General features: G+C 40.1%; 1 protein-coding gene across 2 annotated transcripts in view; it reads left to right on the top strand.

Moving 5' to 3' along the window:
* Nucleotides 1–17,925, top strand: part of LOC126259915 (retinol-binding protein pinta-like) — a 175,906-nt gene that overhangs the window by 91,284 nt on the left and 66,697 nt on the right. For both annotated transcript variants that reach the window (XM_049957006.1, XM_049957007.1), the window contains exons 3-4: nucleotides 2,462–2,621; nucleotides 11,435–11,684. In XM_049957006.1, the coding sequence (XP_049812963.1) occupies nucleotides 2,462–2,621; nucleotides 11,435–11,684 (410 nt within the window). The remainder of the gene's footprint in view (nucleotides 1–2,461; nucleotides 2,622–11,434; nucleotides 11,685–17,925) is intronic.

Genomic DNA, 17,925 nt, shown 5'->3' with positions numbered 1-17,925 from the left:
TGCAAATGGGAGAGCGGATTGGCGGAAAGACTGCATTGAGTGCTTCTGCGAGGGGAAGAACTTATCTGATGACGTGATATAAGAGGAAACAGGAGTCAATATGGGTGTAGTAGCGGATCTAGTATTAGAATCAAAATCTAAAAGAGCTCTGGGAGAGTTGAAATCAAATAAGACAGAAGGAACAGATAACATTCCATCGGAATTGGTTGAATTGAGAACAAAACGACTATTCAAGCTGGTGTATACAATATATGAATCTGGCAAAAAACCATCTGCTAACAGAAATGTGTCATCTACACAATTTCGAAGACTGAAAGAGCTGACAAGTGCAAAATTTATCGCACAGTCAGACGAACAGCTGTACCCATGTTGCTGATAAGAGTAATTTACAAAGGAATGCAAAAGAAAACTGGTGATATGTTCGATGGCGATCAGTTTGGCTTTAGAAAAGACACCAGAGATGCGCTTGATAATGGAAACAATATTAAAGAAAAATCAAGACTCGTTCATAGGATTTGTCGACCTGGAAAAAACATTCGACAATGTCAGATGGTGCAAGATGTTCGAAATTCTGAGGAAATAGAAGTAAACTATAGGAGAGAGGGGTAATATATAATATGTACAAGAGCCAAGAGGGATAGCTAAGAGTGGAAGACCCAGGACGAAGTGTCCATATTAAAAACTTTGTAATGGAGGGATGTGGTCTTTCGCCCCTACTTTTCAATCTATACGTGGAAGAACAAATGATGGAAATGAAGAAACTTTCAAGAGTGGACATAAAATTCAAGGCGAAAGAACATCAATGATAAGATTCGCTGTCGATATTACTAACCTCAGGGAAAATGAAAAATAATTACGGGATCTGCTGAAAGGAATAAGCAGTCTAATGAGTATAGAATATGGATTGATAGTAAACTGAAGAAATCCGAAAGTAATGAGAAGTAGCAGAAATGAGAACAGCGAGAAAATTACCAACAGGTTTGATGGTCACGAAGTAAATGTCGTTAAGAAATTCTGCTACCTAGGTAACAAAATAATCCATGACGGAAGGAGCAAGGAGGAAATCAAAAGCTGACTACCGCTGGCGGAAAGGGCATTCCTAGCCAAGAGAAATCTACTAGTATAAAACGTAGGCCTCAATTTGAGGAAGAAATTTCTAAGAATGTACGTTTGGAGCGGAGCACTGAAGGGTAGTGAAACATGGACTGTGGGAAAACCGGAACAGAAGAGGATCGAAGCATTTGACATGTGATGCTACAGACGAACGTTCAAAATTAGGTGGACTAATATGGTAAGGAATGAGGAGGTTCTAGGCAGACTCCGAGAGGAAAGAAATGTATCGAAAACACTGAAAAGAAGAATGTAAAGGATTATAGGAGACCTGTGAAGACATCAGGGTATAACTTCCATGGTACTAGAGAGAGCCGAGGGGGATGGAAACTGTAGAGAAAGACGGATGGACTACATGCAGGTTGCAAGTGCTACTCTGAAATGATGAGATTGGCACAGGGGAAGAATTTGTGGCGGACTGCATAAAAGCAGTTAGAAGACTGATGACTTAAAAAACACTGTACCTGAAAGAACAGAATCACTTTTCTTTCCTCTTATGATCGGTATTGACATTAAAACAATATGCTACATTAATTTTGACCACTGTATGTATCTGGAAGGTTACCGTGTCTACAGACCTTTAATAAATGTTGTTATTGTCCTTTCAGTATACTTCTTTAAAATCTACTTCGTGGTACTTCAATTTCAGTGTTAGTTGCGTATTTACTATTTGCTAGTCCTTCGTACACCTCTTCAGCATTCAATTAGACTTATTAATCCTTTGGAGAGTATCTGTTCTTCATCACCGTTCATTGGTTTTTGTAGATGAGTAAAAATAAGTTAGACTGGCTTCATCTATTTTCCAACACTATTTTCTTGAACTTTTGGACTAGGTTTGCGAATTGTTCAACAGATATGAAGAATGAGACACGTACATTGTCAGTTGCTGCTAATGTGATGTGTTAAACCCCGTAATACTTCTGCTGATAGCCTATCAGGTTCTCGAATGATATTATTAGGACACTTTTTAAATTGTTCAAATAATCTCAAACAAGTAAGCGACGAGGAATGGAGATTTAACGCCACATGGGTACGGTCAGATTATTAGAGACATAGTAGAAGCTTCGGTTGGAGAACAATGGGGTAGGTAATCGGGCGTATTCTTCTGTCAAACCCATTTTATTATTTAATATGATCGACTAACGGAAACTAAGTATGTACTGCATGGTTTATGTATACGATCTGAGGCAGAGAAGCTCATGCTTGAAGTCAATGGTCGTTCGGTATTTATCTATTGAGCTATGAGTGTGGTACAAAGATGATTTGATGTAGGGGACTCATCGGAATGTTTCTTTATATTCTTTATATACTTTGTTAAAAGATATTTCATTCACACAGTTATATCTTTCAGATGATGCCCGGATCGAAAGAATGTATATCAACTGCAAGTGCAGCATGGAGCGCGCGAAAATCGGCCTGGACGCTTACTTCTCTCTGAAACACCAAATGCCGGATCTCTCAATGAAGAGGGATCCCTTGGGCCCTGACGTAGTGCAAACTAAGAGCAATATGTGAGTAAACGTCTTTTCTCATTACATGCATATACAAAAGTACCCGTATATTGCGTCAGCCACAGCGTACAGAATAAATATTGGTTGTAGCTTGGCCGAACCACGCACGTAAGAAAATTAAGAAGTTTGCCTATCCCACTTGTGAGTATGACTAATAATAAAAAAATGTTCGGCGAAACTGGCTAGCATTTACCACGTGTGTAGTTACTGACGGAGGCCTTGTGTGGGCTCAAAATCGTACGGCAGCGAAACTTAGTAGATATTCTAATGCGCTAATGTGGAACAGATTTACACTAGAAAAAATTAGTTGCAGTTTTGCCCGCCAGATGAAAATCTGTCACTGTGGCTGGAAGAAGGACGTGTAGAAATATTTCCATATGTAGTGAGTTAGGAACGTCAGGTGCGCAGAAAAAGTGAAATAAATGAGAAGGGAATAACGTTGATTTTGTTACAACCGCTGCTTACACAATTTGTTCAATATGAGCACCGGAGACATCGAAGAGAGGCTGTACAGCGACAAGTTTGCACTTGGTGGCCAAAATTTGAACCAAGCTTTTTTTACAGTACACAGTAGCATAGGCCCATTACCATGTTTCGCTGTCATACGATGATTACTGCTCGCACTGGACTTCCATGAGTAGCTGTACATAAATCATAATCACCCGGTGTCGTCATTAGCATCAAGGATCAATATTGTTCAGATTGTTCCATCTTCTACGATCTCAAAGTCGATTTTGCATCTTTTCTGTGGTTTCCCTCTACTGCGTTACTATATGATTCAGTAATTATACTTTAGAACTGGATGTCTACTAACGACTTATCTTTAATCGTAACTCATCTTTCTGTCCTCCCAGTATATTCTTGTGCATTCTAAAGCTGACAGTGTAGAAACCTTATTTCTGCTACCTTGATTCTTTACTTTTTTTTTCAGGGTTCAACATTCTGCTCCATAAAGGACTGCAGAGGACTGTCGTTGTTCTATAAAACTTTATCATTGCCTCAACACTGCCTTTTCCATCTTTTCCTTTAACTGTGCCCCATGAATGTCAATGGAGTACTCAAACGTTACACTGTAACCAAGGTATTTAAGAAGCTGACTTGTTACACAACTTTATATCCTATTAAGAGTTTCCTTCCTCTGAATTGCTCCGTGCTGAATGGTTGCATCTTAGTTCCATTTACTGATTTTTCAAAATAATGTAGTTTTGTTACTAAACGCAGTAAGTGGACTGACTTTCCTAAATCACCTTCTTATTCAGTTATAACTACGTGGTTATCCTTGTCTAACAGTTGAGTTACAGGCATTTACTTACCATTTTGTCCATTTATCTGCAGTTAGTTTATGCTGTAGGCTTTTAATAGCATTTAGATGGCCTCTATTTTCTTGCATAATTTTCCAGAGTTTACGTCGAGCATCTATACCGGCTATTCATGTAGGTTTCCGGATTTTGGTATGCTTTTCAATTAATTTTGTCATACTAAAATATTTATTCGAAATGGTCTTAAAAGTAAAACCATTAACAACACTGTTTAACATTCACTGCCGATATGGCTGTACAATTCATTATGAACTTTTAAGAAGTTTCTACGAATAGAGGAAAGACGGCAACAACTTTTGCAGGTACTAGCTCTGAACACTGTAAAATGATATATATTTTTGAAAATAAGTCAAGTATTTAAAATATACACAAAGTGAAGCCATTGGAGCTGTTGGCCCATAACGATATTATTATTATTATTCTGGATTTACAATGTGAGTACATTTTTCCAGCACCTATTCTAGATTACAGTAAGTCACTAATTATTGTTCTCCACTCTTCTCTATTTGTCCATAAATCTTCAGGAATGTTGTTCTTCCTCATTGTTGACTGAACTACCTGTATCCATGTATCAGGTGGTCGTCCCCTTTTTCTTCTTCCAATTGGTACCCAGTCGATTATGCATTTTGGTAGCCTTTCCTGGTCCATTCGTCTGATGTGTCCATACCATTTAAGTTGTTTGTGCTCGATGAAATCAATAATTGAATTTTTACATTTTATCTTGTCTCTGATTACTTCATTTCTTATTCTTTCTCGTCTTGATATTCTTGCTGAACGTCTCCAGAAATCCATTTCTGTGGCTAATAATTTTGATTTCAGTTGCCATTTTGTTGTCCACACTTCTGAACCATATGTAATAATGCTCCTAACTATTGTTTTAAAAATCCTTATTTTGTTATCAGTTGTTATGTGTTTGTCCCAGAGAATTCCATTCAATAAAGAGATTGTCGTCTTTCCAGAGTTTATTCTTGATCTAATTTCTTTGTCCTGTTTCCCATCATTTGTAATTTTCACACCTAAATATTTATATTCCTCAGTTGCTGTTATTGTTCCCATCCCTTCTTCTAATATTAAGTCTCCATTCACTCCACCAATTACCATGTACTTTGTTTTATTCATGTTTACATTTAGACCTGATTTTTTATATTGTTGAATCAATTTTCTGGTCATATACTCTATAACGATATTAATAATTTAAAAAAAAACTATAAACAAGCCAAATAAGAGCTTAAGCTTTGAGTCTTCCTCTGAAAGGCTATCTACACTCACGTTTAAGTCGACCAGCAAAGTACATACCGCTGTAAATGTTCACGCCCTATAAACATTGACAACATAAAGAATAAGAAGATGGTAGAACTACTCTGGGACAAACTAGATGACACGATCCAAAATATTCCCGAAAAACATGACGTCATCCTTCTAAGGGATATTAACGCCCAAGTGGGGAGAGAGGAAAGGTTCAGGCATATAGTGGGGTGATACTCGGCACATAACAGGACGAATCAAAATGGTATCAGGCTCATCGAATTTGCCAGGTGCACAATTTGGTACTGAAGTCAACTAGCTTTAAGAAATCACCAAGAAAGCAGAAGACGTGGATTTCACCTAACCCTCTCCTGGGAGAATTCCAGTTAGATCATTTTGCGATGAAGCGGAAATTTCATAAGGAAGTCCAAAATGTTAGTGTTCTCAGTGGAGCCAACCTCGACTCTGACCACTACCTACCTAAAGTGAAACTGAAGATCATCCCCAAGTGTAACTTTCATAGGAAAAACCTTGCAGGAAGAAGATATGACCCAGAGAAAATAAAAGAGAAGAAGGCGTAATGCGGCAAGCTAACCAGCGACCTAGAAGACTAGGACTGGAAGCAGATGGAGAAGAGTCTTGCAACCAAAGCAGAGCAGCTTGGTCCTGTTACCAGGATGAAGAAGCACAGGTGGTGGAACGATCAGTGTGATAGACTACTTGATCTCAGGAAAAAGGTATGGCACATCTGGCAAACCAGAAAGGACGAGAGTGCCTGGCAGAAACTTGTGGAAACTAGGAGAATGGTGTCCAAGGAGATGAAGAAAGTTAAGAAGGGGCAAGAAGACCAACTGCTCAGGAAGATAAATGACGACTCTGCTAAGAACAACATGAGGAACTATTATCGGATCTTCAGGGAGTAGCTAAACAAATATGAGCCCCTACTCTCCAACTTCAGCACAAAAAAAGGAACATGGCATATAGTAAAAGGGGCAACTGTAAGATGCCAGCAAAATACTTCAAGCAACTTCTAAACTACGAGGAACCACACCAAAAGATGGCGTTCGATTGTGGACCGAAATCATCCCCCAACCCAGACTCTAAACCCCCATCTCTAAGTGAGATCCAGGCAATACTAAATCACATGGAAAAGTTCAAGGCATCAGGGGAAAACCAGATAACAGCTAAATTATGGAAGTATGCTAGCAAAAATGCAATTGTCTTACTCCAGAAACATTTTGAGGATATATGGAAGACAGGAATCATTCCAGAGGAATGGAAACTGGCCCTGATACACACTCTTCACAGAAAAGGTCCTCAATCTGATTCCACGAACTATAGAAGGATTTCCCTGGTGGATATGACCTACAAGATATTGTCCAAAGCTTTACTACAAAGAGCAGAATCCCAGTTGGATTGCCAAATTTGTTAGTAGGGTTTAGGAAAGGAAGATCCTACCCTGAAGAGATCAAACCTCAGAAACATTTTATCACATCAGAAGCAGAGGGCGAAACCGTATATAGTGACTGACTTCCAAAAAGCTTACGATTCCATAGACAGAGGGTTGTTCAATGTTTTGGAGAAGTTTAGCATGGATGGGAAAACTCTAAACATCATCATTGAGACGCTCACGAATACGTCCTCTAAAGTCAGGTTAATGGGTGAACTATCGGAACCTTTTGAGATCAGAACAGGGGTCCGACAAGGGGATGGTCTCTCACCCCTGCTGTTTAACGGTGGACTCAAAAAGGTTGTGAAGGAATGGAATGCAAGAACGAGAAGGGGAATAAGACTTTGAACAAAAAACAGAGGAATCACGATTAAGTGTTCGGCATTTTCTGACGACATGACACTACTCGCGGAAATCTGGGAGGAAGCTAAAGAACAAATCGCCAAGTTACAACAGCAGGCAGGGGAGATAGGACTTAAGATCTCTTACGAAAAAACGAGGATTATGACGAATATACGAGATACTCCTAAGCGAATTAAAGTAGGAGCTCAATAAATAGAGGTGGTTAGCAGTTTCAGGTACCTAGGGGAATGGATTGAATGGAACAACTTTGAAGGGAAAGCAAGAAGGAGCAAAATGGAACTAGCTTTCCAGAAAACCAAAAACACATACAATAAGAAAGCCCTGTCTTGGAACACCAGAATAAGGCATTATAACACAGTAATTAAGCCGGAAGCACTCTATGCAGCAGAGACACTAGTCATGGGGAGGAAACGGCAAATGGAGAAATTGGAAATCAAGTAGAGGAAAATTTTGAGAAAGATAATGGGTCCCAAATTCCAAAATAACAAAAAAGTTTTCTATAGAAACGAAGCCCTCTGTGCAAAGTTTGAGAGACTCAGAAACCACGAGGAAAAGTAGGATTGATTTCTAAGGACACATACTCCGAATGAATCCGGACAGACTAACTAAAAATATCTTTGACTTCTTTTACACAGAAAAAAACTAAGCCCAATTGGTGTAACGAAGTGGAAAAGGATTTGAGAGAAATCCAAATTACCGAAGTCATGTTAAAGAATGGTACAGCCAAGGTCGTGACCGAGGACAAAACTAAGAGGTTCAAAGTTAAGATCAACACCAGGAAACCGATTCAGATATCAGAGGAGGAAAGAAAGAAGAGATCAGACAGAATGAAGAACTAGTGGGAGAAAAAGAGGGTAATTCGAAGTGAGAAAAAGAAGTTAAGCAGCAAAAAAAAAAAAAAAACGAGAAAATACCTTCAAAAAATTTGTCTACGATTAGACTCAAGAAAACACGGCGTCTGCTTCCTCAATTCTTGAGGGATGGTCTCTCACGAGTATAATTTATTGTTGTACAGGTGTAGCGACAATTTTAATAATGTCTCAGTTATAACTTTTGTCACATTGGGTGTATATATCCTGCCTTATTTTGCTTGGAAACGCATCCCCTTTTCTGATTTCTGATTATAATGTAATTCTGAATGTCTTTAGTGTAGAGTTTTTTTGCCCATTGTAAACGAAGTCACCAGAGGAACGAAAAAACTGAAGCTAGAAAAGTTATAATAGCAGTGTTAGCTTGTATTTTTAAATACATAATGTAGCTAAGACGTATGTGTTAATAATTGCCAAAGATAAATATCTGACATGTAATATGTTGGTCTATCATTCGCCGGAGTTGGTGTATAGCATGTTAAGCTGAAACCACTATAGCTGGATGAAGCCTTGTACCCGACTTACTATTACATAAAAAGCACAAATGACTCACTATAAACACAAGCAAATATTCCGGAAGGCTTCTTCGAGGAAAAATAAACTTCTTCAAAGAGAAAGCTGTTAAATTTCGGGTTATAAATTTTAGGTCACTCCGATTACTTTATTCAAAAAGTGTAAAGTGTGCCGTAAACCTATGTTACAGGGTCTGCAAACTTTTGGACAACATACTGAAAAACGATTTTTCTTTATTATATGAATCACACTTTGAAATAAATCCATGTTCCAAACGTTGTGCATGAGTAGATGTACTGCAATATCATAATGTTTTTAAGTAAAGACATGAAGGAGGATTGCGAATTAAGTGCACAAATGGGTCTTATTTGTTCAACGAGTAATCTTTGCAAATGAACAAATGAGTCTCAGTATAGGGCATTAATGAATAAAAATATATCACATAATCTGAGTAATATCGTTCTCAATTTATTTCGTGCTCTTATGTGAAACAATTGCTATGGAATTTCTTGTGTGATAGTGACCATAATAAGGCTTAGGCATATCAGCCGCACTTTCCCATGACAATTTTTAACATGTGGTTCCCAGTTTGATGAAGAGGAGTTAACAGAACGTGAGCAACGAACGTACAGCAGTACACGAATTTGACTGAATTTTCACATTTTCAGAAGACCGAAGGGGCGATCCGTTTTACTTGCTAAAATCATTCAACATCAAGATTGCATAAATATTTCTTTATTTATCACAATCGGTTTCGACACACCTTTCTGTCATCTTCAGGCCTCAACAAATCCTTCTGCTATGAAACGTGTTTATTTTAAGATGTACTTCACAGCAAGTCGTCATGTGAATAAAAATCAGCAAATTATAAAATGTTTGTAATAATCAATTAAAAAAATATATAAAGCACCTTGTACCACATTAAACAATGTATAAGGTACCATATTTTAAACATTAAAAATCCACTTTAAACGGCATATAAGGTACCTTATACGCTGTTTAAAGTGGAATTTCACTGTTTATAATATTTTAAGCTTATGTAAACACATGTGCTATTGTGTACTGTGTTTTTGTGATGTAACAAGCGTCTGTGAGCGATATATATACATGGACATAGTCATTCGCACATGATGATTTACGTTTTTTAAAAATTTTATTTATGACAAACCTTTTATAACGTTCTCATTTTTATCCGTATGACAACGCGATGTGGGATCCCTCGTAAAATGAACACGTTCCATAGCAAAAATATTTTTTTTTGAACTGAAGAAAACTGCATAGTCTGTCGAAACCGATAGTCTTAAATAAAGAAATATTTTTCCGATCAGGGTTGTTGAATGTTTAGCAACGTTTCATCAGCTCCACACACAGAGATGATTTAGTACAGGGCATACACACTGTCTTACAGACATATCAGGGCAATTCGTTTGTGAAGGCTATTACTGTTCAGAATATGCTTCTGTGTCACAAATGATCAAGCTATTTATACCCTTGGATTCTTGATGTCAATGGAAATTTAAATTACCTTTCCTCTGTTATATGAAATTACACTATTGGCCATTAAAATTGCTACACCACGAAGATGACGTGCTATAGACGTGATATATAACCGACAGGAAGAAGATGGAGTGATATGCAAATGATTAGCTATTCAGAGCATTCACACAAGGTTGGTTCCGGTGGCGACACCTACAACGTGCTGACATGAGGAAAGTTTACAACCGATTTCTCATACACAAACAGCAGTTGACCCGCGTTGCCTGGTGAAACGTTGTTGTGATGCCTCGTGTAAGGAGGGGAAATGCGTACCATCACGTTTCCAACTTTGATAAAGGTCGGATAGTAGCCTATCGTTATTGCGATTTATCGTATCGCGACATTGCTGTTCGCATTGGTGGAGATCCAATGACTGTTAGCAGAATATGGAATCGGTGGATTCAGGAGGGTAGTACGGCACGCCGTGCTGGATCCCAACGGCTTCGTATCACTAGCAGTCGAGATGACAGGCATCTTATCCGCATGGCTGTAACGGATCGTGCAGCCACGTCTAGATCCCTAAGTCAACAGGTGGGGACGTTTTCAAGACAACAAACAAGTGCACGAACAGTTCGACGACATTTAGAGCCGCATGGAGTATCAGCTCGGAGACCATGGCTGCGGTTACCCTTGACGCTGCATCACAGACAGAAGCGCCTGCGATGGTGTACTCCATGACGAACCTGAGTGCACGAATGGCAAAACGTTATTTTTTCGGATGAATCCAGGTTCTGTTTACAGTATCATGATGGTCGCATCCGTGTTTGGTGACATCGCTGTGAACGCACATTGGAAGCGTGTATTCGTCATCGCCAGCCTGGTGTATCACCCGTCGTGATGGTATGGGCTGCCATTGGTTACACGTCTCGGTCACCTCTTGGTCGCATTGACGACACTTCGAACAGTGGACGTTATATTTCCGAGGTGTTACGACCCCGTGGCTCTACCCTTCATTCGATCCCTGCGAAACCCTAAATTTCAGCAGGATAATGCACGACCGCATGATCAGGTCCTGTACGGGCCTTTCTGGATACAGAAAATGCTCGACTGCTGCCCTGGCCAGCACATTCTCCAGATCTCTCAACAATTGAAAACGTCTGGTCAATGGTGGCCGAGCAACTGGCTCGTCACAATACGCCAGTCACTAATCTTGATGAACTGTGGTATCGTGTTGAAGCTGCAAGGGCAGCTGTACCTGTACTCGCCATCCAAGCTCTGTTTGACTCAATGCCCAGGCGTATCAAGGCCGTTTTTACGGCCAGAGGTGGTCTTTCTGGGTACTGATTTCTCTGGATCTATGCATCCAAATTGTGTGAAAACGTAATCACATGTCAGTTCTAGTATAATATATTTGTGCAATGAATACCCGTGTATCATCTGCATTTCTTCTTGGTGTAGCAATTTTAATGTCCAGTAGTGTATTTCTCATGTTGTACACATTAAGAGCTGTTACATTTTATTACTCTTTTAACAATTTTCCATACTGAGCATGGCTCTAACAGAGACGTGTGGTGACAGAAAGATGATGGTGATGCCTCGGCTGACCAAGGAGGGGTACCGGATAATAATCAACACGCAGCTCGACCCAGACCCGTCCAGCTATGTCTTCCCTACCCACGCGAAGATGGTGCTAATGGAGCTCGAGATAATGATGGGAGAAGACTACAGCCTTGGAGACGTCTACGTTATCGATCTGGCCAATGCGACAATGGGACACCTGCTCCGTACTGACATAAACTGCCTCAGAAACAGTGAACTGTTGTCCAGGGTAAGTAGACACTTATTCCTATAAACATATAACCTGCTACTACCTCGCTACACCACCAGCTGAAAAATTCACAATTTAGTTTTTGTGCATTGAAGGTTACTACTCTACATTTTTTGTTCTATGACGCAAAGAAAAAGTGTCTCCATTGCTTACACCTCCGTGTCATATCAATCACATAAAATAATGTTGTGCAATACATCAGTTAATGAATTTCGGCACATATAGTAAATTTTGATGTCTGTACAAATATTATTATAAATTTTTCGTCTGAAAGTGAGAATGTTGCCTGTTTATTCGTTATTTTCATTTCTCTCCATTACACTTGCTTTCAGTAGATAATGATACATATATTTTCAGTCATTTACGGGAGTCTGCTAAAATTATATTAGATTAATTGGCATAAACGCTGCAGGAATCTCTTCGCATGGTCACTAAATCAATTTCATATATGTGAGAAGTCATGTTGTTTTCGACCAATGGGAATTACTTGCGGTTTGCATGTGATGAGGTATTCCTTGTTTGACAAAGCATTCTCTATTTTAGTTTATGTTGTGTTAAGGCTTGCGTTGGAGGTAAGAGTTGGAGTTGTTTGCAGAAAAGCCTGTTTGTGTCCGGTGCAGGTCCTCAGCGTTGGGGTGATTCTACAATGAATAACGAGTTGGGTGGAACCACTTGAATTTACTTGCTATAGTGAAGCTTAGTTAAAGTGGTGAGGTTGTACTGGCATAGCTTTGTCACGATTACTCCGAAGAAAGAACGCAACACAAGGAGCTGTGCAACATGAACGAAAATTGGTAGTCGTGTTACTACATTTGAAACATGATTCTATCTATCGCTGGCGCCTTTGTCCCGCATTTTGGGCGGGGTTGGTGTGGTTAAATCGGATTTGGGATGTTAATTTGAAATGGTGGCCGGATGCCACACGGGAGTGTTATGGGATCAATGCTTTTCACACTATATATAAATGATCTAGTAGATAGTGTCGGAAGATCCATGCGAGTTTTCGCAGATGATGCTGTAGTATACAGAGAAGTTGCGGCATTAGAAAATTGCAGCGAAACGCAGAAGATCTTCAGCGGATAGGCACTTGGTGCAGGGAGTGGAACTGTATCTTAACATAGACAAATGTAAAGTATTGCGAATACATAGAAAGAAGGATCCTTTATTGTATGATTATTTGATAGCGGAACAAACACTGGTAGCAGTTACTTCTGTAAAATATCTGGGAGTATGCGTACAGAACGATTTGAAGTGGAATGATCATATAAAATTAATTGTTGCTAAGGCGGGTGCCAGGTTGAGATTCATTGGGAGAGTCCTTAGAAAATGTAGTCCATCAACAAAGGAGGTGGCTTACAAAACACTCTCTCGACATATACTTGAGTATTGGTCATCGCTGTGGAATCCATACCAGGTCGGGTTGACGGAGGAGATTGAGAACATCCAAAGAAGAGCGGCGCGTTTCGTCACAGAGTTATTTGGTAAGCATGATAGCATTACGGAGATGTTTAGCAAACTGAAGTGGCAGAATCTGCAAGAGAGGCGCTCTGCATCGCGGTGTGGCTTACTGTCCAGGTTTCCAGAGGGTGCGTTTCTGGACGAGGTATCGAATATATTGCTTTCCCCTACTTATACCTCCCGAGGAGATCACGAATGTAAAATTAGAGAGATTCGAACGCGCACGGAGCCTTTCCAGCAGTCGTTTTTCCCGAGAACCATACGCGACTGGAACAGGAAAGGGAGATAATAACAGTGGCACGTGAAGTGCACTCCGTCACACACTGTTGGGTGGCTTGCAAGGTATAAATGTAGATGTAGATGCCTTTCCTGCCGCCACCCCGTACCCCCGGGACAGAATCAGAGTACCCTATCTGTCTGCGTCCAGTGTAAATCATGGAAAAGTGCGGACGTGTTTGAAATGTCTGTGAGTCGCGTAACTGAGGCGGGATTTGGGGACCAGCCCGGTATTCACCTAGAGGGATGTGGAAAACCGCCTAAAAACCACATCTGGCGGGCGGATTCGATCTGGGGCCGGCACGCCTATCCGAGTCCAGGAAGCAGCGCATTAGCGCTCTCAGCTAACCTGGCGGGTCTACATTTGTATCATGATGTCCATTCAAATTTCGCGCCTGTGACGTAAGAGTGTCACTAGCAACGCCACTAGGATGCAAATCAGGTTTGCTTAAATACACGATGTAGCGCGTTGGCCACATTTCAGATTGGACGTGATGAGTTGATGTTGGAATAAAGAATGTCTTTAAAGCGATAAACGCCATTATCTACATCTCACTGAGTTTGAAAGTGGTGAGTAATACGGCTATGAGAAACTGGGTATTCCTTCTGCGATACTACAGAAAGACTTGGCACGAATGTAGCAACTTTACATGATTGCTGGCAGCGGTGGTCACAGGAATGTACGGTCGCAAGAAGACAGGGCTCCAGACGGCCACGTGGCACTAGCGAGAGAGGAAACCATCGTGTTCGGCGTATGGAAAATCGTACTGCATCTGCAGTAGCAATTTGAGCAGCAGTTGGCATCATAGTGATGTAACGAACTGAGACAAATCGTTTACTTTAAGGACACCTCCGTGCCTGACGCCTTGTATTGTTCATTTCAGCGACCTCAAACCACCGCCATTCTCGACTTCGGAGATGTCAAGCGACAGCTAATTGGACGACAAATTGGAGATCTTGTTTTTTCTCAAGATGGCTGGATATGTCTCGGTGCCAGTGATGGCCCTATGCAGTTTAGAAAGACGCTAGTTGACCGCCTGCAGCCAACCTGTCTGAGTGCTACACGAACTTGGCCTACACATAGAGTTATGGTCTGGGTTACGATTTCGTATGACAGCAGGAGCACTCGCGTGGTTATCCCCCGCATTCTGACTGCAAATTTGTACGTCAATCTGCATGATTTGATCTTTTGTGTCGCCATTCATGAACAGCATTCCAGGGGATGCTTTGCAACTGAATAACGCCCTCTATTGCGAGGTAACATCCCAAAGTTCGGGACCACATGCGGTTCCTATCTGTCGAAATGTCTTGGCTCAAATTCGTCTAGGGTTAGAACCACACGTGTCGAATTACACGCCATAAATTGTGACCATTTGGTTAAATTGTCTGGCTGACGACTCACACTGTCGACATGTTGCCTTCGCCTACTCTATCATCAGATCTGTCTCCTATAGAGCATATATGAAACATCATCTGACCACAACTCTGACGCCATCCACGAACATTATTAACAGAACCTGTATTGACTGACCAAGTGCGACGGACACTTAACTCCATCCCACAAACTGAAGTTCGGGACCTGTAGAGCACAATGCATACATGTTTGCATGCTTGCTTTCAACTTTCTGGCGTTTATATCGATTATTAATTTACCAGCATTTCACATTTGCAATGGCTTATTCACGCTTGTTCTTGATATGTCAGTCATTAAATTTTATTACCCTACATTAATTATTTTTTGATGGTGTGATCCTTTTTTGTAAGTGTCAGTTGAATGGAAACTGATTATAGCGTTGCAAATTATCTTTTACGCTCGTCGTGCGGTAAATTCACTGTTGTTACCCTCTCCTGAGGCATAAAACGGATTTTGCTTTGCTGAAAACCGGGAGATGAGGTCATGATGGTCCAACTGCTTGTGTTGATTGTGAGCGCATATGCGAGCTTGTAAAATCATTTCTTCGTGTTTAGATATAACGTAATTGCATCTCAACCTACTGCTCTAGGATTTATTTCGATGCATATCTCATCAGTCTTTGTAAGTATTGTGGATTCGCCTCACAACCCACCTAACTTCAAGTACATCGATACATATCAAGTTCCAGACACGTGTCATCAGTAATAAGCAACTTTTCTCTGTATGGTTTTGGGTTTTAGGTACAACCGAGTTAGGTCGACGAGAGGTGTTTCGCCGACTGCTGTTTGTTACACATCATTCGGATTGATTTCGCACATTACTACTATGTTATGTAAACGAGGTATTCGGGATTTATATCTCCTTTCAGATGGTTTACAGATTCTTTACAGTCAAGGTCAACGACTAAAAAAATTCAGGAAACAAACTTACAGCACACCTGGATGCTGCACGAAGGAACCTATTACATTTTCAGTTTGGTTCAGTACCTTTACGAATCAATACTCTGTGCAGTGTTCAAGTACTATAAGTACCCGCATCTCCGCTCTCATATCAGTTTTGTCACGAAGAATGATGGTGTGGAAGTAACCTAGTAATGTATAAATACAGTATATTGGTATAAAGTGGTCTAGGTATATATGTGAGCATGAAAGAAATTTGGTAGGTTTCTATCTAGGTACACAATAAATGAGATTTTATTTTTTGCCGTATGTCCAATCTAATTTAAAAATATGGCGAACTGTAAAAATGTTATTTCTTTTCGTTTCTTTATTGCAAAATACTAAATTGACACATCTCAGTCACAAAGTTTTTTGTCTTGCTATCATTTGCAAGGAAGTACAGATTTTGTGGGTTTATACACTTTAGAATGCCATTTAGTGCTCCACAAGAAATACATAATTTTTCTAAATACACACAGGCACTTATCAATGTTTACCGTTGAGCTTTCTATGTGATCATTCAAACGTAATTTTTTGCGGAAGATGCAATATTGTGATTGAAAAGGCGTAACAGTGGGGAAAATTGGAATCATCACTATAGTCGACATAATCGTCCTGTGAGATTCAGCAAGTATTTAAATATTTAAGATAATTATAATTAATTGTTCCGTCGCACTTTTTAATTACACTACTGGCCATTAAAATTGCTACACCACGAAGATGACTTGCTACAGACGCGAAATTTAACCGACAGGAAGAAGATGGTGTGATATGCAAATGATTAGCTCTACAGAGCATTCACACAAGGTTGCCGGCGGTGGCGACATCTACAACGCGCTGACATGAGGAAAGTTTACAACCGACTTCTCATACTCAAACAGCAGTTGACCGGCGTTGCCTAGTGAAACCTTGTTGTGATGCCTCGTGTGAGGAGGACAAACACGTACCACCACGTTTCCGACTTTGATACAGGTCGTATAGTAGCCTATCGCTATTGCGGTTTATCGTATCGCGACATTGGTGCTCACGTTGGTCGAGATCCAATGACTGTTAGCAGAATATGGAATCGGTGGGTTCAGGAGGGTAATACGGAACGCCGTGCTGAATCCCAGCGGCCTCGTATCAGTCACACAGCACTATCCTAACGATCGCTCGCGCAACATAATTCTGAAGATATAGACTGGAAATTATTTCTCTACAAACACAAAACTTTAGCTAGGTGGAGCGTGTCGTAAACCATAGAGTAACTAGAAACTTATCCTGTCTGCAAAGACTTTTACGTGAAAAAAACCTCGAAGAATGGAAAATAGATTTAACTGATATTTCCTCTTGCTAATACTGATGTCTATGATGTAACAGATTTCTATCTATCCCTATAATTTACAAAGGCAAATAACGTGTTTCTCATGTCTAGTAAACCTGCAAATGTGTGTTCCACATGCTAGATGCACACGCCACAGTCTATCTTCTCTCAAGCAAATAAAGGCGCCAAATGTCCAGATGCAACCAATTGAACAATTTACATGGGAGGGAATAATGGTTCACTGTAAATCCACTTCCATATTCAATCTTCTCAAATTCCATGCTATCAGGAAAGCTATCCCACACATACTAAGTAATAGTTTGCTATTCGTTCGTCTAGAGGACAACAGGGTTAATTCATCTACTTTCCTACACTCGAACAGGCCTCTCCATTCTGCCGCTCCTACTGTTAACTGGAAATGTGAATCATCCCCGCACAGTTCACCAGGACTACAGGCCACGTTCGCACAGGTGGAATCATCATCTTTAGATATCGGTAAAATATGTATTTCATCCCTGTACTTACAACTAAATGTTGCAATCGGGTCTCCGCTGAATAACATTTGGCAGTGTTTGTAAATAGATATATCAGTACCATTATTATGACTTGACATACTCTTCCCTTTGCTATCACATTACTCGACCTCAAATCTATACCTTCTTTACAAATATACGTAGCTATTCAGTTTTGCAGGACACAAACACATACTTTATAAGCATGATGCTCAAGGTGAAACTATCGCACATGCCCTACTACTAAGAATAATATTTTGTCAATGATTAATCTCTGGCGATACGAAATAATAAGGACTAAACATCAGTGATGGGTGGACATGCCTCATAAGTTTCTCTT

This window comes from Schistocerca nitens, chromosome 5 (assembly GCF_023898315.1).
Source record: "Schistocerca nitens isolate TAMUIC-IGC-003100 chromosome 5, iqSchNite1.1, whole genome shotgun sequence".
NCBI classification, from domain to species: domain Eukaryota; kingdom Metazoa; phylum Arthropoda; class Insecta; order Orthoptera; family Acrididae; genus Schistocerca; species Schistocerca nitens.
The sequence above is the reverse complement of the archived record's forward strand: the minus strand, read 5'-3'. Positions and strand labels throughout refer to the sequence as shown.